At 35.8% G+C, this 25,643-nt stretch overlaps 1 protein-coding gene and 1 pseudogene across 1 annotated transcript; one reads left to right on the top strand and one right to left on the bottom strand.

Annotated features, from left to right (window-relative positions):
• Positions 1-2,110: 2,110 nt before the first annotated feature.
• LOC125823825 (uncharacterized) lies at positions 2,111-9,468 on the bottom strand (annotated as a pseudogene).
• An 11,536-nt stretch (positions 9,469-21,004) lies between these two features.
• On the top strand, positions 21,005-24,622 carry LOC125823824 (uncharacterized). The gene is made up of 6 exons (XM_049503205.1): positions 21,005-21,633; positions 21,824-22,044; positions 22,142-22,886; positions 23,136-23,316; positions 23,571-23,677; positions 24,397-24,622. Exons 1-6 carry the CDS (start codon positions 21,005-21,007, stop codon positions 24,620-24,622), a joined length of 2,109 nt encoding a protein of 702 aa, XP_049359162.1.
• The last annotated feature ends 1,021 nt before the right edge of the window (positions 24,623-25,643 follow it).

Below are 25,643 nucleotides of genomic sequence, written 5' to 3'. Positions count from 1 at the left end.
ATAACCCGATCTGAGCTCTATCTTTGAGAAATGACTAGCAACCTGAAGTTGGTCAAACAAGTCATCAATACTTGGGATAGGATACTTATTCTTGATTTTGACCTTGTTCAACTGCCTATAGTCAATGCACATTCTGAGAGAACCATCTTTCTTCTTCACGAATAACACTGGTGCACCCCATGGGGAAATACTCTGATGAAGCCCTTATCTAAAAGGTCTTTCAACTGCTCTTTCAATTCCTTAAGCTCAGTTGGAGCCATTATGTAAGGAGGAATATAGATAGGCAGGGTATCTGGGAGGATATCAATTCCAAAGTTGATTTCCCTTTCGGGAGGAACTCCGGGAAGATCTTCTCGAAACACTTCTAGGAACTCATTAACTACGAGAACTCACTCAAGAGTTGGGGTTTCGGAGCTTGAATCCTTAACCTGAATTAGATGATAGAGATAACCCTTAGAAATCATCTTTCTAGCCTTAAGGTAAGAAATGAATCGACCTATAGGCGCTAAGCTACTACCCTTCCATTCTAGGATTGGCTCATCTGGAAACTGAAAACAAACAATCCTAGTTCTACAATAGAGTGAGGCATAACATGAATGTAACAAATTCATGCCTAGAATGACATCGAAGTCTACCATTTCTAACTCTACAAGATCTGCTGAGGTGACTTTCTGGGAGACTGTGACGGGGCAATTTTTGTATACCCATCTAGCTATGACTGGATCACCGACTGGAGTAGAAACTGTACCTGATGAGTTACCTTGCTAAGTTGGGCGACCTGGTGGTGCTGCTGAAGTTGTGGACTGAGCTCCACCATTTTTACCTCATTGACCCTGTCTCAAAGGGCAATCTTTCAACTTGTAACCACATTGATCACACCCAAAGCATTCTTCCTTTCCTACAAGGCACTCACCCGGATGGTTTTTACCACACTTAGGACAAGTTGGGTAGGTTTTGGTACCTAAAACACTTCCCAGAGACTTAGAGCCCGATGTCCTACCCTTCTGATCATAACGGAACTTGGAGGATGGAACACTAGCTGATGAAGGTGCTAAAGTTGAAGATTTCTGCTGAAATTGCGAGCAATTACCACTGCATGATTTCTATTGAGAATAGTCATAGTTCCCATTCCTAGACTTCTTATTCTCCTTGGCATGTTCCTTAAACTTATCACCCTCAACCTGCTGAGCTTAGAGATGCTCATATCTTCAAGTAACATGGCATTCCTACTCTCTGTCTTCACCAAGTCTGATACTTCATATAGAAACTTATTCATTTAGGCCATGAAATCAGCAACCATGTGACACCCTTACTCTTGGACTGTCATGCTACCTTGCCTTAAGTTCATAAATTCCTGACACTACTAGAAATTTGATATACAGCAACAGTCGAGTTACCATTGCAATAGGCTACTATACCGTTGCATTAGCTCTAATGCTATGGTTTAGGCAACCGCTACAACAGATCACGTAGCATTACCTCTATAGCCACGGTTTTGTCTGACGGTTTATATAACTATGGCAATAGGAACCCCTATTGCATCGATTTACACCTTAAGTATTACCCCACGGTTAGTTCTCTATTGGGATAGTTGTAAACCGTCGCATTAGACATTTATGCAATGATTATTTACATGTTATGGCTACATTTTTCTCTTTTTAATCAACAACTATTTTAGTTAGTTACAACGGTTTTTATTTGATAACAGCAGTTCTAAGCTACTATGACTATTACTCCATGGCTATTGCTACAGTTATTATAGGGCAATGCAACAATTCTTTTCTAATTGCAATAGTTACTATTAGGCTTTTCCTACAATTATTATTAGGCTTTTGCAACAGTAACTATTGATCTACTGCCACTAATATTACAAAGCTACTAAAATAATATTACCATAGAACATAAAATACACTATTCGATCACAAAAATGAACTCTTGATTACCAAAATTTCAATCCGAGATAGTAATATCAACATATAATAGCAAAATACAAATATTTTTTTACTGTTCAAAAATGGTGAAACACACCACAATTTTCAATCTTCATCAAAATAAAAAGATTTGTAGAACATAGATGATTAAAGTTAATTAACATCAATCTAGTCAGCTCCTATGTCAACTCTTCAGTACTGCTTTCATCTCCTTCTTCAATTTCATCACCTACAATAAAATACAAAATAATTTAGCAATGTTTACATTAAGTTATGATAGTGAAAGATGTGAAAGTTGAAAGTCATGCATTCACAATGGTTGTGCCTTTGTTGATTGTCATTTGAACAACCAAGATTTACTTAACAAACAAGACACATAATTGAGTCAAATTGATCAACAATGTTTCAGCCACACACTAAATAAAGCACAACCAATTAAGCTCAGCCATACTAGCAGAATTGTACTCAACCATACTAGCACAATTGTTCTCAACCAATTAAACTATTTCTTGAAGGAAATAGCATGACAAATAGTTTCTACAAGGTGCAGAACTTACAATAGGTAACTGCAAGAAGACATTCTACCATCCGCGGACAGCACTCCTAGGCGAAGAAGCAATAAAGAACCACTAAAATCATAAAATATTTAACCAGCAAGAGCCTATATTTAGGGCTGTCAAATGTATGATCCATACCACAAATACATTAAAAAATTTGAATAATACACTCAAATCATTATTGCATAAATCTCAATTTTCTTCCATCAAGTTTCAGAAAGATCAAATTCATAGAATCAGTTCATTATTTCCATATATCCTACTAAATAGTAATAAATTTTACATTATTTTCTTGTAACTCGACATTGTAAATCTAAAAGAAAATAGAGTACTTAAGCTCACTTTTAATGAACGATAACGAAAAACAAGAATAAGAAGAAGTTTAAGAAGAAGAAGAAGAAGAAGAGGAAGAAGTTGAAAAAGAAAATTAGCGACACTAACCTTGATCAGCCGCTTGTTCAGAAGTACAAGTTTCTTTTGGAGAAGGAACGGACAATGCTGCTAGTATGTTACGATCAATTAAACTTGCATGCTAAAGTTGTGAAATTACATTCGTAATAACCTCTTGTCACATAGCTTTCTTTTGTTCCTCCATTAGTTTCTCCAGCTTTTGAATTCTTTCTTGCATTTGCTGCACTACATCATTTGTGTCATTTAAAGATTGTTCAGAATTTCCAGCTTTTGTTTTCAATGTAGTCTTAGTAACCCCCACTCCATATAGTCTTAGACGTCCTGGATGTTCAGCCCCAATGACTGCTGAAAATGCATCAACGGGCTGATCGTTTGTGTCCATTTGTGTTTCAATTTCCTCCATTTCAGCCTAACAAAGCATATCCAATAAGCAGTCATGTAAATTAAAATTTAGAACACATATTTGATCTCAATAAAAACTTGTAAATAGACAACAGTCATACAATTTTACTATTTGTGTTTTCATTCGAGGTCTTGTACAAACGCCCGGGTTTCCTTGTTCTTATGACCACGAAGATCTCCTTAGCTGATACAGTTTCCTCTTCCTTTTCCTAGTCAAACAAAAATAAATATAAAATTTTTCCTAAATAACAGGTTAAGAATCATTAATAAATAATAGAACGCACCAATTTGTTACGGATTAAAGAAAAACTCTTTTGCCTGCAGTGTGTGGATTCATCAGCTTTTTTCGATTCATAGTATTTGTTTCAGATATTTTCTGCAAATAAATAAATGAATAATGTAAACCAAAAGCTTATGGTGCTACATAATGTACTATAAAAGGTCAATGCTCCTTATTTTCTAACTAATATCAAAAGGTAAAATTTAGATTTATCCCAATGTAACAAACAGTAGTAAAAATATATAGTTCATGCTTCCATACTGGCCAATTACTCACACTTGTATTAGAATGCTCCTACGTCCAAACAAGTCATTGTAACTTAATTTAAAGCTACATGTTTAGACTCTAACTAAAAGTCTGCACAAATGTATTTCTGGTGGTCCTCCATTCAAGTTGCTTCTTGTTTATAGAATGTATCTTATTGGAAGACTCAAAATTCAGTATCTTACTCTTAGTAATTGATAATGAACAAGAAATTTACTTGGGTGATACATCTGGTTATTCTTTTTCACTTAAAAATGAGCTAGACATATCATCACTACCACTCAATGGAACATCATCTCAGAGTGGAGGATACATACTAATCCATACATATCATCTCCCTACTTATATGTTAATCACTTATGGCTTCAATAAAAGATAAAGTAGCTGAGTTATCAAAGTATGTTTCAACCCTGAGTATAGCCTGAAGAACAAGCTATTTGAAGAAACTTGTAAGACATCAACTAGCAATTTAAAACAAAAAAACATCAGACCAATCACCACCCTGGCAAAAGAAACTACACTACACAGAATAGAATAGAAATATAAAAAAAATTTCAACTTGAGACTCTGAAATACATTTTACCTTGAATTTCTCAGACTTCCAATATTCGAGGAGCTCTCTAATCTGACATTCTAGAATATGACCAGGCTTTTTGGCCATTTGAATTTCATCATTGTCATACGGGTCGTAATAATTGATCTTCAAATCAGTTCTATGCCTTCTCCAAGCTTCTCAAATTGTTACCAGAGTCCAACCTTTTGCAGCTTCAGGAATAATGTATTTCTCTTACACTTTCACGTCATTTAGTTAACAAACAGATGCAAAACACTTTTACAAATATTTAAATATTAAAAATTTCAGACCTTGGTGTAATCCCATAAATCATTTTTGGTGTCCATGTTCCTCCAATCAAATATATCAAATGGGCAAAGTGTCGCAGCTCTTGCCAATGTGCCTAGGAAGCTACTTAACTCTGTTACAACTTCATAAATACGACCAACAGGTTGATTTAACCTATTTTGTGTGATTAAATTTACGCTCGCGTCGGCTATGTACATTATGCATTTGCGTTCTGCCTCTTTTATTTTGAGTGGGATGGCCTTCAACAATAAGAAAATACAAGAAATTAGAAATCATGGATGAATGCAATACGTTTCCAAGCTTATATGTTACCTTGTTCTTCATATTGTTCAGTTGTTGGAGGAATGGTAGAATTCATTTACACTTTCTCTTTTAGAACCTGCTCCTCTAAAGGTTGCTCCTCTAGAGGTTGTTCCTCTATAGATTGTCTATTTGCTTCAAATTGTCCATTTGCTTCAGATTGTGGTGCTACTGGTTGTTATTCTTCAATTAATTTTAGAAGATGTCCTTTCTCTAACTCTATAGCTTGAACAATTTCATTTGTTGTCAATAACCGTAGTTTTTTATTTGCCAAGAATGACAACGATCCAGGTTTAGCAAAGTTCTTTTTTGCTTTTTTGTTTCTTTTTTAAGGCTTTTCTTGACTCATGACTATTCAAATTTGAACAAATAATCACAAAGATCTTACAAATCACATTTTTATCAGTAAAACTACATAAATCTAACTTTCAGATGGAACAACAACAAGCATGAGGCACTAAATAGAGGTGGAACATTATTTCTGAACAAGCATACTAAATCCAACAAGAGATGGACTAGCAGAAGTTGATATGCCAGCCTTTGGCTACATCTAATACTTCTTTAAAGAAAATCAAGCATCCGGTACTTAAGACCAGTAAATCAACAAAATTTCAGTATATGAGAAATAAAGGGAGATATTAGAACCTGAATTCTTGTTGGTCGACTGTGAAGTTGATGATTCCTCAAAGAATGTAGAAACAGGAATACTGATAAATGAATAAAAGAGAAAAAAGACTTAACAAACGTATTAATCTCAAAAGAAGTATATATCCAGAGACAAACTTATAAATAAGCACATTAATAGAAACATAAGAAGAGAAAATCGACATTCATAATTGGTATGATGCAACTCAAAGGAAATTTATTACTCACTACAAAAAAAGAGTATATATCTGAACTAGTTAAACAGATCCTTTGTCAATCATCAACCTCCATCCAATCCCAATCAGTATCATCAACCTACATCTTCAGAATGTTGTGCAAGGGAAGACACTTCAATGATAACAACAGGGAGATCTTCTTTTGACCATCTAACATCAACATCGAGTAATCTTTCTGATGAACCAATGTCATCATGATTAGTCTCTCTCCAAAATGTTTCTTCAATATTAGGACAATTCTCTTCCTCCAAATCATACAAGTAAATAGAAACTTTATTTCTTGCATAATAAACATTTTTCTCAATTGGGTCCTCCACGTAAAAAAATTGATGAACTTGAGATGCTAGTACAAAAGGATCATTTGTGTTACATTTTCTGTTGAAGTATACTAGAGTCAATCCATATTCATCAACTTCATTATGAAACCAATCACATCTAAATAGCACAACACTAAAACAACCACAATTGAAAGGATTTTCTACAGGGAACTATATTTACTGTAGTTAAATGATTCATGGATTCAAGTGTTTTAGTATTTTGTTGAAACAATCAGAATGCTAATTGATTTTCTTAAAATTAGAGAAGTTCATCAGTCATTTCCTAAAAAATTCATACTTGGTCACAAGCCGAAAATTTAATGCAACAGGGGAATCAATATTTTTTGGATTTATTAAAACAAATAAGGTGATTTCTACTATCCAGACCTAACTTTATTTTGTCAATGATTGTTCATAATCTTTCCTAATGCTCAACTTCAACAGCTCGTTCTAGTTTCCTCTTTCATAAACTGATGTCACATCAACTACAAAACTCAGTCTACTATCTTTATACAACAAATTTTTCCATGTGACTGGACATCCAAATGACATGAGTCACTTGTAGGTGGATAAGGTAAATCAAAATCTATAAGCAAAAAATTAATACATCACGAGGACTTGCAAGTACAAAGTAAGAATTTTCTAATCACTTTACAAAAAATTAGATCTGAAACTCAAAGGTTTAGCATCAAACTATCAAAAGATCCGTAAATATAAAATGTTAAACAAATAATTTAGAGTATCTCAATAAGAACCATCATTTCAACTATGTTTTTTGCCATCTACATTTAATTTGACAAAATAGGAAAACTTAACAGTGAAGTTAGTATATTAATTTGTTGTATTATTGAAGAATCATTTGTGCTTGATCTATAACAAGGTCATTTATGGGTCAAGAAAGTTAACAAGTTAAATCATTTTCAATGACAAAGAGTTCTTTCACAAAGTCAAGGCAAAATCTCTCTAAATTTCCAGAACATAAACATATATATACTAGTTTAGTCCTTACATAAATATAGAAAGAAGTAAAAGAAAGAATTGTAGTAATAAGAAGCTCTAAGAGGGCTAGAGATTGTCAATAATAGATTCAATAATTTCTTACTTAGAAGTATTAGGTGCATTATTTCTAAATTCCGGCAATTTGATGTCTCATCTTTATCAAGAGTGAACTCAGAAATTTAATAAATAAAAGTTAGCCACAACTTTCACCATCAAAAATACAACAAAATTGAGCTTTCACCTATTGATTTACTTAGATTGGATATCAGTTAAATGAAATCTTCTACTTACAATCAATAATGATATTTTTGCTGACTATATAGAGAACTTGGCTGCGTTTTCTATAGATATATGGCATAGTTAGCAAGTCACGCTAGGATAATTGTAAATATAGACAAGCAACACTAACCCAATTTCTGAATCAGAACAAGAAAGATAGAAAGAGAAGGGAAAATACAATTACAGTCATTTCATGATAACTAGCAAAATCTTCAGCCTTAGTATCGAACAAAGAAACAGTAACAACCAGTGGTTATCAAAAGATGGACTACAAAGTTACATCTTCTAAGCTTAGAGATACAACAACTAGAATAAGGAAAATTCTCAAATCTAGTGTTGGATTTTCACATCTAAAAATGGGATACGGTATCGACAAATCAAAAGAGAAAAATGATAGAAATCACTATGGAACTCACATACGTAGTTGTTGTAGCAAGACATCAGCAAAAATTTATGTTCAAAACAACAACTTTAGACTTTTGTCCAACATGGGATTTCAGTTCACATTCAAAGACCTAGAAAATCACTTTAAATTGTATTTTCACAACTTTGAAAATAAGTTTATAGTACATATCAGTTCACTCAAAATGCAAATAAAAATACTGCAGGCATTAGAACGAAATAAACTACCAATCGGGTATTGACTAATAAAATTGAAACCAACTTCTTAAAGAAATTTCGCAGAGAGTTCATAAATCTTCACCAAATCTAAAATACAAACTATAAAACACAAATAGATTACATCACAGACCTAAATTAGAAAAAATAACATAAATTTCAGACAAACCCATTTGTTATTCTTTAAGACTTTTGAGAAACCCTTCAATGGAGTTTCAGATTATGCAAAATAGTATATGCATAACAAATTAGAGACAGTGGGTACTTAGAAATAATGGAGTAGATAGAAGAAACTTAAAAGTAGTACACCTTTATATGCAAAAGCTTGCAGTCGACGAAGATTGTTGTTGAGAATAAGACCACTGGAGATGAACTGAAGAAGCCTAGATTGAAGAAGACGAAGAACCTCACTCTGAAGAAGAAGACCAAAGCTTGTAGAAGAATACTGTTATCGTTAGACGCATCTCATCGTTATGCTAAAGAAGAAGACCGACACTTTTCAGAAACCCTTTTTGGAAGAAGACTAGAAATTTCAGCCCAAATAAAAGTAATGGCGATTTAGCTAAAGTAGTGGAGGGAAATAATTTTTTTGGGGAATAAAATTCACGGGTTGGCTAAACATAAAAAAAAAATCACTAAAATAACCGTTAACACAGAGTCCTTAAGTGCAACAATTGTAAAATATGTTGCCTTAGGAACTCTGTAGCGACGGTTATAAGAATGATGCTACGGTTATCTTTAATTATTGTTCTATTAGATCTCATGTTATATTGCAACAGTTATGACTGTTGCAATAGATAATATATTGCACTGGTTGTATAAGTGTTGCCAAATATCTATGGAAATAGGTCAAATTTCTAGTAGTGTGAGTTTTTGCCTCTCTTAATTCTCATGGGAAGAACCTGTCCAGAAAGGTCTAACTAAAGCAATCCCAAGTGATCGGAGCTGCATCTACCCCTGTTCTCTTTCCACTGAGTATACCAGATATGAGCCACATCCTTAAGTTGGTAAGATGCTAACTCAACCCGATCATTCCCAGTTACCTGCATCACTTCAAAGATCTTCTTGACCTCATCAATGAAGTTCTGGGGATCCTCATCAATCTGCGATCCTAAGAACTCTAGCAGATTCATCCTAACAAAATATCGCACTTTGGCTGCAGCTGACCCAACATTAGCATATGTTTGACCTGGGACCTGCTGATTGTTCTGGTTGGCCACACTCTGCACTAACATCTGAATGGCATTCCTGAACTCTGCATTTGAAACTTTTTTATCTGGGACTGGAAGAGCTACGTTTGCATTCCTGGCATTTGCATTCCTGGTGCTAGCTCTACGAGGAGGCTTGATCACTGAAACGTAGAACATCGAGTTAGAATGAGGTACTAGATCAAACCTTATGCCCGATAAGAATAACAAGAAAAATGAAGATTATTCCTAAATCACTTTGTAGCCCCACTCTCATTAGATGTGGTGCGCACTACACACCTATGAAAATGACTCTACCTAGAGCGGTCTTTCAGACATCCAAGGACACTTAAACCTAGTGCTCTGATACCAAGTTTGACACGCCCTGAGCTACCCCCAAGACGCGAACACGGGACCTAGGATCACTGATCCCTAAGCTAACCCTGCTTGTATGACATGAGCATACTAAGAATAACAACAACTAATGCGGAAGCTTAAATATCATAAAAATGAAAGTGATGGGGAATACCCATTATAAAACTAAATATATCAAATCTGAGAGTTTTAATACAAGAGAAATATCAAACTCAAGTACTAAGTCGAATCTAACTATGTCTGAAAATGGCCTCTAACTGACTAGAAGTACTGGGACATGCCCCAGCTAAATCTAGCAAAACTGAAACTAAAAGATTGAAATACTGAAGTAAATAACATTACTATTATCCTCAGAGAATGATGACTCACCACTGATGTTGTTAAGCTAGATATCGGGAACCGATCTATGCGTAATCTGACTGCTGAGGACCTGAACCTACGTCACGAGAAGATGTAGTGCAGAGTATGCCTCAATACTTGAGAGGTACTGAGCATGCAAGATAGAATAAAGCTGAAATAACATATAGCTGAACATGCAATAAAGCTAGGATATAAACTGAACATGATATAAACACTGAATACTAAACTAACAGAATACAAAGACCACTTTTATAACATCATGATAGTTAAAACCCACTGTACTGAAATGTGGTCAATGCAATAGAGTGTCACTGAACTATGGGAGCTACTAATAACAGACATAAAACCACATGAGCTAAATGTGGAGTCCGATGTATACGCCCTATCGAGAGGACCTAATAAACATGACCAAAGGTGTAGAAGCATGCTAGCGTGATCACTAAAATGATGCCCACAGAGGGGACTTACAACCTACGTGGCTCTTAGTTCTAGAACTATATGGGTGACTAACCCTAGTCCAACTCGATATTAATCTACTCCCAATATATTAAAAGATTAACACATTAAGACTGGATTTCTGTAATATACTGGATAGCTCAAACTGTCATGCAAATTGAGAATATAACAATTATGACTAATAATGTGACATTCATAAACTGAAGCATGTGTATATCTGTAATAACCAAATATTCTGACCTAGCATGCATAATTCATGAACTAACGAATATATACAACTAAGGTTCTGAATATCATATGAGAAATTGAGTAATAACATAATAATTTGATTTGGAACATTAAATTAACTAGTTCATGATAAACTGTTGAAGCTCTAGAAACTCTAGGTCTAGTTAATAATAGGGAATAAAATTTTTGACTGAATTCTAGGGACCTAATGGGCGAAAGGATCCCACTAGTGAAATCCCACATACCTGGTGACGAATTCCTCAGTTAAATACTTCGATTTCAGGGCTGGAACCGGAGGAAACTTGTTGCGTTCTTGAAATAGGGTTCTTGACTTTTTTCTCCTATTAGCGTTCTAACTTTCTATGTTTTGATGAATGATTTGACTTAGGTAAGTTCTAGTTATGTTTCTAGGCAAAAACTAACCAAAACCACGTAGTTTAAGGGTCCAACGAAATAGGAGAAGACGAAATGACCCCCGACTTAACTGCTGTCAGAGTCCCCGACGGACGGGATTGACGGACCGTCGATCAACTGACGGTCTATGCTAGTTAACCGTCGATCTGTACTAGAGGTTGGTTCTTGGAGGTTTGATCCATGGACGTGGACCACGGTTCGTGGTCTGACCTACGGTCCATGGGTCCGGCCGTGGGTCGACCATTAGATGAATTTAGGGGCTGAGTTCTGGGGGGGTTGCAGATGTGAACCACGGACCACCAGCACAGGCCATGGGTAACTCTACGGTCCTTCGGTGGTGTCCGTGAGTTGCACTTGCAGTTTCTGAAAATCTATTTTAAGGTCTATTTTCGGATACGAGGTGTTATGGGTTTTGTCCGTCGCTTTTTTGCATTATTTTTTTCAAATAAACCTAGAAAAGAGATGGACATGATTTTAAAAAAATAATTTCCAGAAAAGCCACGGACAGTGTCCTTTAGTCCGTCGCTTTTCTTGGATTTTAAAAAGATTAATTTCCATAAAAGCGACGAACAGTGTCTTTTAGTCCGTCGCTTTTCTGAGATTTTTAAAATATTAATTTTCAGAAAAGTGACGGACCGCGTCGCTTATAGGAAATAAAAAATAAATGAAAATATATAATAAGTGATGGACTCCGTCAATTTTTTATTTAAAAATATTGGAAAAAATAATCAAAAAGCGACGAACATGACTGCGTCGCTTTTCTGTCGATTTTGACCAAAAAAGTGACGCAGTCCGTAGATTTTGGCCGTCGTTTTTTGGCAGTTTTTTAGTAGTGTTCATTGCTAGAAGCATTGCTTCCGTGAACACTCATGTCATTACCTATCAATATAACAACAAAGCAACAAAGGTAAGATTACTTAAGCACAAAAGAGAAGTCTACAAAGATACTTCTAGAAAACAAATCTATGCATTATTTTCCGAAATTGGTGTCATTTTGATAACGCTCAAGTATATCTCTTACAATTCAAAGTATACATGGTCTTTAGCAATAAATAATCCAATATAGTGTTGGAGTCGAATCCCACAAGGAATGTTAAATCTAGGCATCAATCACGAGTACACCCATATACTAATCTTTTTGTGAATTATTTAATCGAGATTAATATATTTATAAAAAAAATTTCAAGAGATTTCAAATTATCAATAATGAGTTTGATCAACAAATTGTTAACAAGAGCAAAGGGCAAGGAAATTTTGCAAGTAAGAAAGGAATCCTAGAGATGTGCGTAATTGAATACAAATTTTGAATGTGGGCAACGTTGCTCAACATAGTTGATTATTAATAGGTAGTCTAGATTAACAAATATGATAAACATTTATCAATCATAAATTGTCTTTCATGAGAGTTTTGTCAAATCTCAACATATGTAACATACAAAGCTAATCTAATACCTTAATATAACTTCTTTTTTCAAGCAAAGCTAATAATTGAACTTCATCAATGATTATCAATTAAATCATCCATTATATGAACCTTTCATAAGCACACATAGAGATCTAAAGCTAGATTTGAGTTTGCCACCTCAAATCATACATGAAAATATGATAAGTTAATTTAACCCATTATAAATCAATATTTAACTGAACAAACACAAAGACCCACAAACAATTAAGTACCCAATTGCATTGCACACCCCTAAAACTGTGGGGTTTAGCTACTCATGCTAGAAAAGAAAAAAATTATTCTACATTGAATCAAAATGAGCTTCAATCTTCAATTCAAAAATACCCAGCTCAAAAACTCAATAATCCCATGTCTGACAAGCAACCCCTGCCCCCCAAAAAAAATCGTTAAAACGTTCTAAGTTCAGATGTTCAGAGTAGTGAAAGATGCATTTTCTCTCTCTTTAAAATCATTATACTTTTCAAAAGTTTGACGAACATTGCACTTCAAATTCATTTCAACGATGTTAATCAGGTTCGCTGACTCACTCAGTGAGTCTCTGAATTTCACGCCTTCTTGCCTTTTAGCTTCCTTTCAAGGCTTCAAGTGACAGAGTCCGCCAACCATGTTAAGCGAGTCACCGATTCTAATTTTCACTCGCAAAGTTACTTCATGTTTTAGTAAAGTTCGCATGTTCTTTTAGTGATAATACCAAAGCTCGCTAACAGGTTTGGCGAGTCATCGTTTAGTTCTTTTCCTTTCTGATTTGCTTTTGAGTTTTTAACAAATTTTTCAGAAATATTTGGCGAGTCATTTTCTTATTTGGTGAGTCACCGAATACACTTGGCACTGGACGAATGCACTTGGTGAGCCTCAACATTACCATTTTCTCTACTCTTTCAAGTATTTGACTTCTCTTTGCTCTCTTTTGTCTTTGTGTTGTCCTCAAGCCTTTACAACTGCAATTCAACAATTGATCATCAATATTGAACATAAAATGACATCAAGGACACTATTTGATTAACTTTAAGCCTCAAATGAGTCCAAAATCTCAGACTCATCATTCTTTTCCCTTTCAACTACGATGTTCAATTGTGCACTTTCGTGCCTCTACAACGCCAATCATGGATGATGACGCTATATTTTGAATCACATCATGTTTCTCTACATAAGACAAATTTGATAACTTTAACAAAGTATTCATATTTCTTGTAAATAACCTTTTTATTTGAATATTGAATATATTGTCGCTCAATTAATTTTGCACAGTTTCAAAGGATAATGTTTCCTTCTGAAAAAGTAAATCTTGATGAATTATAAATACAACTAATATTAATAAAAAGAGTTATTTTGAAGTAGATAATTATTTATATTTGTAGAAGCTTTTTTTTAATAGTACACACCTTGACTAAAGACAACTCATAAATTTCTTCTGAGGTGAGGTGCAACAATTTTTCAGCAACTTCATATGAATCAACAATTATTGTAGTACCGCTATTGTCCTTAATTATAACTTCTTACGGAAGGTTGTGCTTGAATATTAGAAACAACTATGACCTCATCTTCAAACAAAATTAATAACATATAGCATGTTTTATGTGTGCTTTTTTATCTTATAAGAAACAAGTTTTGGTTTGATCGTCTTGAGTCTACAAAGAAATAAAATTATGATAATTGATAAATAATATCTCCTACAAAAGTTTCATGAATATGAAGTATAATTTCTTTATGATAGATAAAATAGATACATTTTCACTTAATAGAAAGCAATCAATAAAGAATTATTTAAACGCATTCAGAATACCACATCCTTAAGGCGGTATCCGGTGGGTATGGAGGATTCATTTCAATTATTTTACTGAATCTGTTTGTTAAACCATTGAACCTATCCGTCGATCTAACACGACTTCAAGTATTTATTTTTATTTTCATCATGTAATATTTTTAAAAAGAGAAAATATAATTCTATTTGCATTTTTACTTGAGGATGCTTTTTTTTAACTTTTCTAGCAAGAGTGATCCGATATTCATGGAGTTCTTTAAAATGTTTATTTCCATCTTAATCAATAAAATTCTCTGAGTGTAATTTTTTTTGGCTTTTTCCGATAAAAAAATTAATCATACAATATATTAAAGTTATAGAAGACATGTAATATTGAAATGACATAAAAAATATGAATCTCAATCAAAATATCATTCACAACACAAAATCTCTTAGTAGTCCGTCACTTAAATCAGGAATGCCTACTTAGTTGAATTTAAATTATACTAATAGAAAGGAAGTAAAAAAAGACAATAGACGATAAAGAAAAAGGTGGAAACTCAAAACAAGTAAAAGAATGTAAAGAAAAATAGCTAGAGATGATTTTTTTGGATACTTACTGTATGTCCATAATTATAAACACTTGGTGCCTTCTTTCATTTGTGGTCCTTGTTGGATTGCTTCCATTTATGACAATGGCAAATACATCTTACATTGAAAAAAATTAATAAATAAAAAGTGGATAATGAAAATTACTCTATTATAATAATAATTATTAGATTCTGTGTGCGTGAATATAAAATAATAATAAACTTATAAATATGAAATTCACGTTCTTTGGATTGATACTCATGAAAAGTGTTAACAATGATAAGAGTTAATCGTGTTGGAGGTGGTAATGGATCCTCAGGAGGAGTAATCTTATCAATTGACTCAACAATGGTATTTCTCTCGATTGTCCAAGTGAATCTACTTAAGTGAATTTTCACAACAATAAGTTGTTTTCTTCACGTGTGCAACAAATACAAAATAAGTCTTGAAGAGGGTAAATTGATCATCAAAATATGTTATATCAACACCGAATATAATGACTTGAACTTGATTTTTCTGAAAGAAAATTATAAAAAAAACAATTTAATTAATATTTATAATGCAAAATTTTAAATGTTGGATCAGTCATAAAATGTAAATAAATTAAAAATCTTTAATAAAATAAATACCTCTTGATCTTGTAAAATCAAGAGTTGTATTTTTTAGTTTCTCTTGGTTGTCCTTTGGCTGACATTTGTCAATGACCTGTAATTTACATGTTCAATATTTTATAGACGGATTGATCATATTGATGGTAAAACTTTCCGTCATGTTGGATCAATTTGCAATTTTAGTAGTATTATAGTGTCACGATCCGACCCTACACCCTGGACGTGATGGCACTCGAGAACCATTGTAGATCCCCAACGAACCCTCATCTTGGCTGACTACAAGCGGAAGACTAACTTAAACATAAATAAGCATCAACTTGAAAGAAACATTTAAAAACACTTTATTGAATCTCAAAACTTCGCTGAATATACTGAGTATGAAATATAAATTTTAAATAAAATATCTGAAATTGAAAGACTCTCCAAAACTATCTATCTATGAAGCCTCTAATGTATACAAGTATGAGTGTTGGGATAAGACTCACAACTCCTCAAAAATACTATTACTAACAACTCATAAAATTGGAGTCCTCCGGAAGATATAGGAAGTCTTACTAACAAGCTGGCGAGCGGATAAAGTGATCTCAATGGACTCCTGTTGAGGATCCTAAGAACCTGTATCTGCATCATTAAAAGATGCAGGTCGAATAACATTAGTACATTGAATGTACGAGTATGTAATATAGCTGAATAACAAATAATTGAAAGAAAGGACTGCAATAAATAACAATGGACTCAAGCTGAATGTAAAGAGATAAAGGAGTTGAATCATTTAAAGCTTTTAAAAAAATACTTTCTCATCTCTGAACTCAAGATAATAAGTGATATAATAAAAATACACTTTTAACTCTTTTTGGGAGATTCTCTAATTAACAACCATCACTATGAGTTGCGTGATGATACAACGTCTCGCCCACACTGCCAAAATTGTCCTATATCTTGCCGGGGTATAGAAAACCTCAACTAAGTGGATCCACTAAGTTATGCTTAAAAGCAATAAGGAATCATATAAAAAGTATGACCTTTTACCCATGCTGGTATACATGGTTTATGGGGGTTGTGAGTTGTTTGAATTATCCCCTTATCGGTGCTCAATACTACTCCCAATAGTATATACTCATGCTCATATGTTTAAAAAAACATAACTCTTCCTCTAGTTTGAGATAATTTCTCAAACTACCCTCTTTAAAGAGGTAACTACTCTTGAAATAACTTTTAAACTCATAACTCATTCAGAAATCTCAGTTTCACTTTTATCAATGTAAAAATTGATGCATATGGGAATACATAGTCCCCTTGTACTCATACTTGAAAACTCTTTCTCAAAACATTTCAAAATCATATTATAATATGATCATTGATGACTCGAGAATTCATACTAAATAAACATTGATGGTATATAGAGATAACATACTTTTCATACATTGATGGCATACTCGATTGTCATACTAATCATGTTTTAGAAAACACTTTTCTCAAAATGCACCTTTACTTTTCAAAACTCAGTTTAAGAACCCAAGTGTTGGCTTTTAAAAACCCAATAATTCTTACATCAGCCTATTCCACATTGACAACTCAAATATACTGTCTAGGCACACATGGAAAATCATTAACTTAATTGGAACCTCGTCTCATTAAATACAATCTCGGGTACACCTCGTAATCTTGTTACTCTTATGACTTAGCCACACTTCATTGCTCTCATCTAAAAGTTAGAATCGCATACTTGTACCACTCACACATGTAAAAAGTAACACCTTAATTTCTTACCTACTCTATGTCAAATCTACTAGATTAGATCTCGAACTAACATCATCACCCTCATATTTCAATACTCTTTTACCACCGCTCTCATCCCAAATTCAAGCCTTATGTTTATTACTAAACCTGGATATCAATATGATTTCTCGCTTACTATACTAACTTACTACTACTAGATACAAATTAAGAAACACCCGCCCACTAAAATCTCATGACAAGTGGTCAATCTTTATCTCTCTGTTTACATACTTATGAATTATCCTCACATTCAATTTCACGACTTAAGTACTATTTACTCATTCACTATACATCATTGCCTAATTAGTTCTATAACCCTTTTAATATTATGGGCTTTCCCTTAAAGATCATAAGGCTAGCTTAGAGCTATCACCTCATGAATACTTATCCTCTTCTATTAAACACCAACACTTGGTCATTACTAACACAATGACAAATCATCATACTTTCTAGTTAAAGTATACTCTAACTCATCCTAACTAGTAATTATTTCTCTACCTTCTATCATGGACTCTATACAAAATTATTATCCATTAGTCTACTCATAAAGGAAAACTTATCATTAATAACTTATTGGTGCATGACTACAATAGAATAATTTGCCTCATCACTATCTCCTTTTCTTAGATTACTGAACCTTTGCATACTTTCCCCTAACTCTTGGCACTTCTACTACTACTGCTCATAATCTCGTAACTCATTATATTTTCAGGTGAAAATACTACCAAAACTCTAAAACATGCTTCCTCATAAGGGTCTTAACTGAACAATGTTTAGAGAAGAGAGTGTGGGAGTACGTATCACTTTTAGCTTGAACGGACGATTCACATGAATAAGAGTGCATTCTTTCGAATCACAACACTTAAGATCACTCACGGGATTCTCTCAAGCCCATCTATAGTCTCATGATTTTCTCAATATTTTTGTCGAGAGCAATTCATCGGTAATGATCCGACTCAGCTTTTTAAAAACCTTAAGTATGAAGGGTAGTCGAATGAATATGCAAAATGCATGAGTTTGAACAAGTTTCTTATGACACAGCTCTATTGCATGATTTTGAGTATGAAATAAGGGAATTTTTTCCTAAATGTCTGTAGTCCCTCATTTATAGACGTGGGGCACTCACAATCAGAAATAAGATCATACTTGACATGAATTCATAGACACCTTGAAACACTTAGACTCGATGTTCTGATACCAAATTTGTCATGATACGAGCCTACACCCTGGACGTGCCAGCACTCGAGAACCATTGTTGATCCCCAAGCGAACCCTCATCCTAGCAGACTACAAGCGAAAGACTAATTCAAACATATATAAGCATCAACTTGAAAGAAACATTTCAAAACAGTTTACTAAATCTCAAAACTTCACTGAATATACTAAGTATGAAACATAAGTTTTAAATAAAATATCTGAAACTGAAAGACTCTCCAAAACTGTCTATCTATGAAGCCTCTAATGTTTTCAAGTATGAGTGTTTAGATAAGACCCACGACACTTCAAAAGAACTACTAATAACAACTCATAAAACTAAAGTCCTTCAAAAGATAGGAGGTATTACTTAAAATCTAGCGAGCGGATAGAGTGATCTCAATGGACTCCTGTTGAGGATCTTAAGAACCTGTATGTGCATCATCAAAAGATGCAAGTCAAATGACATCAGTACATTGAATGTACTAGTATACAATATAATCAATAAAAAATAACAGAAAAAGGATTGTAATAGATAAAAATGGATGATGTACCATGAGTTTACGGTATTTTTGATGCGTTTCACTTAGAAGTTGTGTGTGTCTTGGGCCATATTGTATTAGAAATAATGTGTTTTCTATTATGTTTGTAGGAAATAAGCTTGGAATGCAGTTGATGGAGATGATAGCTGAAATTATGCAAAAGGAGCCACCCACGAAAGTGATCCACAGACCGTAGATCCTGTGAAGGACAGTCGTTGGGCAGTGTAGATGGAGTATCAGGGAATTATGATTAAGTGTGGAACTACGTAACAACTGACGGACCGTAGGTCAACCCATGGGCCGTTCTGCACATCCGTCGATGGATTCAGAGAGTTGAAGTTCCAGTACCTGATGGAAAAATACTAAGTATGGAGCCACGGAAGGGGACCTACGGACCGAGGTCAACCCATGGTCTGTAGGTCGAGTCATCGATTGATGCCGCGTACTAGACAACTTATTTCCCTATTTTGTTTCCTTTTTATTTAGGACTTGTTTTCTATAAATAGGAGTCATAAACCTCATTTATTGGGGTTATAAATTATTGTTTACTTTCAGTTCTTGGTAGTTTGTGGAATTAGCTTTCAAGTTTTGCAATTTGATTTCCGGATTTCGTTTTACAAGATTTTGACTTTGAAATTCAATTGGAGATTTCGGGTTTCTTCTACTCTAATAGTAAGTTCATGAATTCTTTTTACCCAATTATGAATTGTGTTCTTTCAAGCATGAGTAGCAAAATTCACAACTAGGGTTGTGGGAACCATGAACAATTAATAACTTATGAATAATAATTAAGTAATTCTTTAATAGTGTTTATGCATGTATTGGTAATTCTTTTGCTTAGAAGTCTTTTTAACGGTTGCAAACATTGGAACTCGCCTCGTTCCTACTTGCCAGACCAAGGAGGTAATGAATGAGAAAGGAATTAACAACAGAGATTTAGTGGATGTTATCTAATAGTCTAATGTCAATTGGTGCGAGGGTAAAAACTAAGCCATACATTGATGTGATGTCTAATCTGAGGTAAATGTAAGGGTTAGTAAAGTATACACTTGTAGCCGGACCAATGTGCGTAGTGAAATTCCCTATTTGGAGGACCAATCACTTAGGGATACCTAACTTACCAACTTTGCATGTAAAATACTAGGAAAATATTGATAACTTAAAGTTTAAATCCTGCTTACTTGTTACTTGATTACAAACCACCCCCCCCCCCCCTTATTTATTTGTCTCAGAAATAGTTGACTAAACGGAAATAATAGTGAGTTAAGTTTAAGTTTGAACCATATTTCTCATGGGATAGACCCCAACCTACAAGTTGGGTTCTTTATTTGACAACGATCGCTTATACTTCTTTAAGAAGGTGTAATTTAAGCGTATCAAATTTTGGCGCCACTGCCGGGGAATTTGGCTTTTAGATCAAGTTTAACTACATTATTGAAATTTAGTCAATTATTTCCTGATTTTATGTTTTTCTTTTATCTTCGTTTTCTACAGATTTCTACTATAGTGTATGCCAAGTACACGGAGTCGAGGCGAACCATTGACCCCCTACGATCCAGAGTTGAGAAAAAACATTGAGAAGAATGAATAATCAAGGGGTCCATAATAATCCAATCATTGAGGAACATGAAGATGGAGATGAAGTGTAGCCTCCTCAGTTGTTAATGTGAACGCTCAGGTACATGGTGGCAATGTACTCAGAGATGCATTAAGGGTACAGAATCCGTCAGAACCAAGGTTGCATGATAACTACAGGGTCAACTTCAATACAGTTGAATCAGAAGGACCTATTGTTCTCCCTCCTCTACCTCTAGGGCATACATTTGTGGTGACTAGCAGTCTGATGCAAATGCTTAGAGAAAGAGGGTTGTTTTTTGGTCTAGCTTCGACATATCTGCATGGTCACATGGCTAAATTGAGAAGTGTATGCAAGATTTATGTGGGATGATCGGAGCTGGATATGAATGTCATAGGTTTGAGAGTCTTCCCTCTATCATTGACCGGTGATGTTGTGCTGTTGTTTTCTGAGCTTCCATATAACTCGATTCATACATGGAACCAATTGCATAAGGTGTTCATGGCAAATTATTTCCCATTGTCTAAGAAGCTGAATCACAAGGACAAACTGAACAATTTTGTAGCACTACCTAGTGAGTCTGTAAGCAGTTCATGGGATAGGTTCACTTCATACATAAGAAGTATTCTAAATCACCGCATAGATGATGAGTCACTGAATGATTACTTCTACAGAGGTCAGGATGATAATGGAAAGGTTGTGCTTGATACTGTTGGTGGAGCATCATATGGTGAGTGCCCTTTTGAGGAGATCGCTGAGAAACTAGAGAATATTTCCCAAAATAATAAGGCATGGAGCACTAGAAAGTCAAACACTAGTAGAAGAACATTTGTAGTTCAAGTAGCACCTAGTCAATCCAGTGATGATATTCGTGAAAAGATAGCTCAAATGAGGACAAAACTGGGTTTGGTACTAAAGCGTGTGACCGGAGGTGCAGAGAAGGTGAATGCGGTAAACTATCTAACTAGAAATCCACCACCACCAGTTGAGGAATGCTACTATGAGGAGGATGGGTATTTGGTCAATGATCAGACGGGGGGAGGGGGGTTTCCAAACCAATGCCTAAGGTTCCAACTCGGATAATTGGCGCAAAGGTCAAGGAAACCAAGTGAACTATGGAAACTATAATCGAGAAGGAAACTATGTCCCAGATGGGAACTACAATCATGATAACAACTACAACCGAAACAACTATGGTAATAGGAATGACAGAGTTGGGCCCTATGTTCCACCTGGGAACAGGGAATCTGGTAATAGAGAAGCTGGGGGAAGTATGTCGCGCGTTGAGGATATGATTGAAAAGATGATGAAGAGCTTTGATGCTACTGATCAGAATGTGAAAGAGATGTGCACTGAGTTATCTGGGATTGGTCAAAAAGTTGATGCTCATGCAGTGTTAATAAAGAAACTTGAGCAGCAGTTTAGTGAGTTGTGTGCGACTGTGAATACACGCCAACAAGCACACTTTCTAGCAACACCATCCAGAATCCAAAAATTGATGGGCATTGTATGGAAATCAAGACTCGCAGAGAAAGCAAACTATTGATCTCCCTATTCCATCTGATGTGGGAAAAGTGGTAGAAACATATGAGGATGAGGTTAAGGTTACTGGAGAGACGAAAGATGTTGCAGAAAAGAACGCCAAGTTGAATCAGAAGGTTGTTCCCATGCCTAAACCTCCACCTTCGTTCCCACAGAGGTTAGTGAAGAAGACTGAAGAAGCAAAATACCGTAGGTTCATGACTATGTTGAAACAACTTTCCATTAATGTCCCGTTGATAGAAGTTTTGGAGAAAATGCCTGGGTATGCGAAATTCATGAAGGACTTGGTAACCAAAAAGAGGGCAGTGAGTATTGAGAGTGATGAGAGGTTGCAACATTGTAGTGCCATGTCCACGAGGTCACTGGTGCAAAAGAAAGAGGATTCTAGAGCTTTCACTATTCTTTGCACCATCGGTAAGATGCACTTTGCAAAGGCCTTATGTGATTTGGGTGCCACTATTAATTTGATGCTATTGTCGATTTATAAGAAATTGGGTTTAGGGGTGCCAAAGCCAACTGCAATGTGTTTACTTATGGCTGATAGAACTGTGATAAAGTCCATTAGAGTGCTGCAAGATGTCCTTGTGAAAGTGGGGTCATTCATTTTTCCTGCGAACTTTGTGATACTTGATTGCGAGGTTGACTTTGAGGTTCCCATTATCTTAGGGAGACCATTCCTTGCTGGTGGGCATGCCTTAGTTGATATGGAGAGAGGGCAGATGAAGTTCTGACTGAATAAGGAGGAGGTGACCTTTAACATCTGTGGGTCTATGAAGTAGGAGAGTGATCTTAAATCGGTCTACGTGGTGAGTCACATTGTGGGATAAGGTGCTGAATTGTCTAGTAAGGAGACATTAGGTGAAACCCTGTTCTAAGATAAAATTCACCATGATCAAAAGACATAAAAGCGCAAACTAACTCCTGGTGATCTGGTGTTGTTATTTGACTTAAGGTTGCACTGGTTTCTTGGCAGATTCAAGTCCCAGTGGACTGGACCATTCAGAGTGACCCAAGAGTTTCCACATGGAGTGGTTGAGCTCAAGAAAAGGAAGGGGACAAAGTTCAAGGCCAACCACCAGAGGATGAAAAGTTATATGGGAGATTCTGAGAGTGTCAATGCATTGATAGAGGCATGGCACGTTGATGAAGTCCGAGTAATCAAGGGATCTGCATCGTGCCACGACATTTAATCAAGCGCTGCTTGGGAGAAAATCCAAGATGTACAATCTAGCCAACTATAGGTTTTTCTTTTTGATATAGGAGTTTTCTTCTTTTATTTTGATTTTCGTATCTCTTTAGATAGGTGTTTTATGTTTGTTTTAGTGTGGCTAGATATAGAATATGGTCCGTGTCTAAAAAGTGTCCAGAAAATGTAAAAAGAAAGTCTTAATGGTTGCTATATGTGCAGGGGCGAAAGGCAAAATCCATAGAAAAACAGATGTACAGAAGTCTATGGACCCTATCGACGGTCCATTGGTCAATCCACGGACCACGAATGGCGTCTGTAGATCCCAGGTAAGTTCCCAAATTTTCTAAGTGTCAGAGTGACCTACAGACCAGACCTACGGTCCATAGGTCAACCCACGGACCGTCGATGGGGTCTCATGGGTCCAAACATAGGGTACTGGCGACCCGACCCGGACCTCTTTTAAATAAAAAACCCTTAATTTAAAACTTCCCCCACTTCCATAATTCCCTCCTAACCATTTCTACCTTTCCATATAACCACTATAGTCCTTTCATATCCCTTATATCATTACACTAAGCATCCCAGATATCACATATCTCCTCTCTCTTCAAAAAAACTCATTCCACCCCACTTATTTCCCCTCACATCAATTTCTCGTTCCGGGTTTGGTGTCCAAGTTGGTCTAGGAGTCTTTGCAATCAATCACACACTCACCATTGTTGCGTACTTGTAAGGTATGATGATTTCCCATAAACTTTGAGTATTTCATGGTTTCAATTGAAGTCACAACAATGAACTCAACCTTGGGTTAAGCAATTACTGGTGCAAAATCGTGTGTCCCCTACTTAGGCGAAAAATGTTGTCATATGGGACCGAGCAGTGATGGAGACTTTGCCTGCATATTGATAGCAGAGATCCATGAGGGGCCTTCAAGGCCACCACGCTTGCCCTTCCCATGCCTCATCTTCCAACTATGCAAAGATTCATCTATACCAGTATGACATTATGACTGGTTGCTTCATGCAACCAAAACTCTTGATATCAGGCTTATTCGGAATGACTCCAATTTAGTTGCACCTCATAAGGAGCCACATATTGAGGTATTACCATTGGGAGATCTTGCTGCAGATGTGGAGCAGATGCAGGTTGATGACACTGCCCTTACAGTGGATGCCCAGGCTCATCCGTCTTCGGCTACAGTCAGTCCCCTAGCTCCTCTCGAGCCACGCCCCCCTTTCGAGTCCACTCTTGTTCCTCTAGCCCAACTTTAGAAGATGGAGAATCAGATGGCCACATTACTGCAACATGTGAAGCCATGGGTGCAACGCTCTATTGCGAAGTGCAAGGCCAAGATAGAGCACATGATTGATCAGAAGGTTCAGGCCATTCATAAGCACCTTGATGCTTTTGAGGAGAGAGTTTTGGAGATGCCAGCCCCGACCGTTGATGTGATCACTTTCCAACAGGAGTTGGTTAGCCCCCGTGCTAATTTTGATGCACTTCTACTCCTCCCCCCTTGAGATTGAGCTAGATTTTGCCCCTATATTTGTGGAGGATGATGTGGTGTTGATAACCTTATTCGACAATGTTATACCGCCACCAAATTCCTCCCGTGCTGCTGGGAAGCACCACCGCTCCGATCATACTCCTGATGATGCAGAGGCTCAGAGATTGAGAAAGAAGGAGTCCTAGCAGTTGGAGGAGGCCACGAAGGCATCGCTACTGGATGAGGAGATGAGACAGCAGCGGGCCAGAGAGATAGTTGTTGGCCCATCTGGCAGTGTGAGCACTACTGAGGGTGGTGGGATAGTTGATGAGAGCTCTACTGATGGTGTTCCTAGAGTTGATCTAGCAGGCTCCAGGAAACCGAACCCACCCGCTTCTTGAGAGGTCTTCGACGCATATGCGCCACAGGTTTGCTTCACCCTACATTTTACTTTTGATTTTTATGCATTGGGGACAATTGCACCTTATTTTGTTAGGGTGGGGTAAATAGATTGTGAGTGATATGGTAAAGTCTGAGTAACCCAGCTCATAATGCTCTCTTTGGGTTTTCTTGCTTGTGTTCTTTTCCCCCAAGAAATTGCTTTAGTTTATGTTGAACCGGCATGTTTAGGAATGTATGTGTAGAAGTAAAAAAGAATGAATGCATGATGGCATAAAAGAATTAAAAAAATTGAGTCCCGTCCAAAAAGTTTGAAATGTGCTAGATCTATAGGCTTGATAGGTTGAATGTGATGGATCTCAATATGACATGATAAGGAACCGATTTGACCTCATGACTTAAGCTAA

Source organism: Solanum verrucosum, unplaced genomic scaffold (genome assembly GCF_900185275.1).
Source record: "Solanum verrucosum unplaced genomic scaffold, falcon-dt-bn FXZP01000015.1, whole genome shotgun sequence".
Classification (NCBI taxonomy): Eukaryota; Viridiplantae; Streptophyta; class Magnoliopsida; order Solanales; family Solanaceae; genus Solanum; species Solanum verrucosum.
Note: the sequence above shows the minus strand (reverse complement) of the source record. Positions and strands in the feature narration are given on the sequence as shown.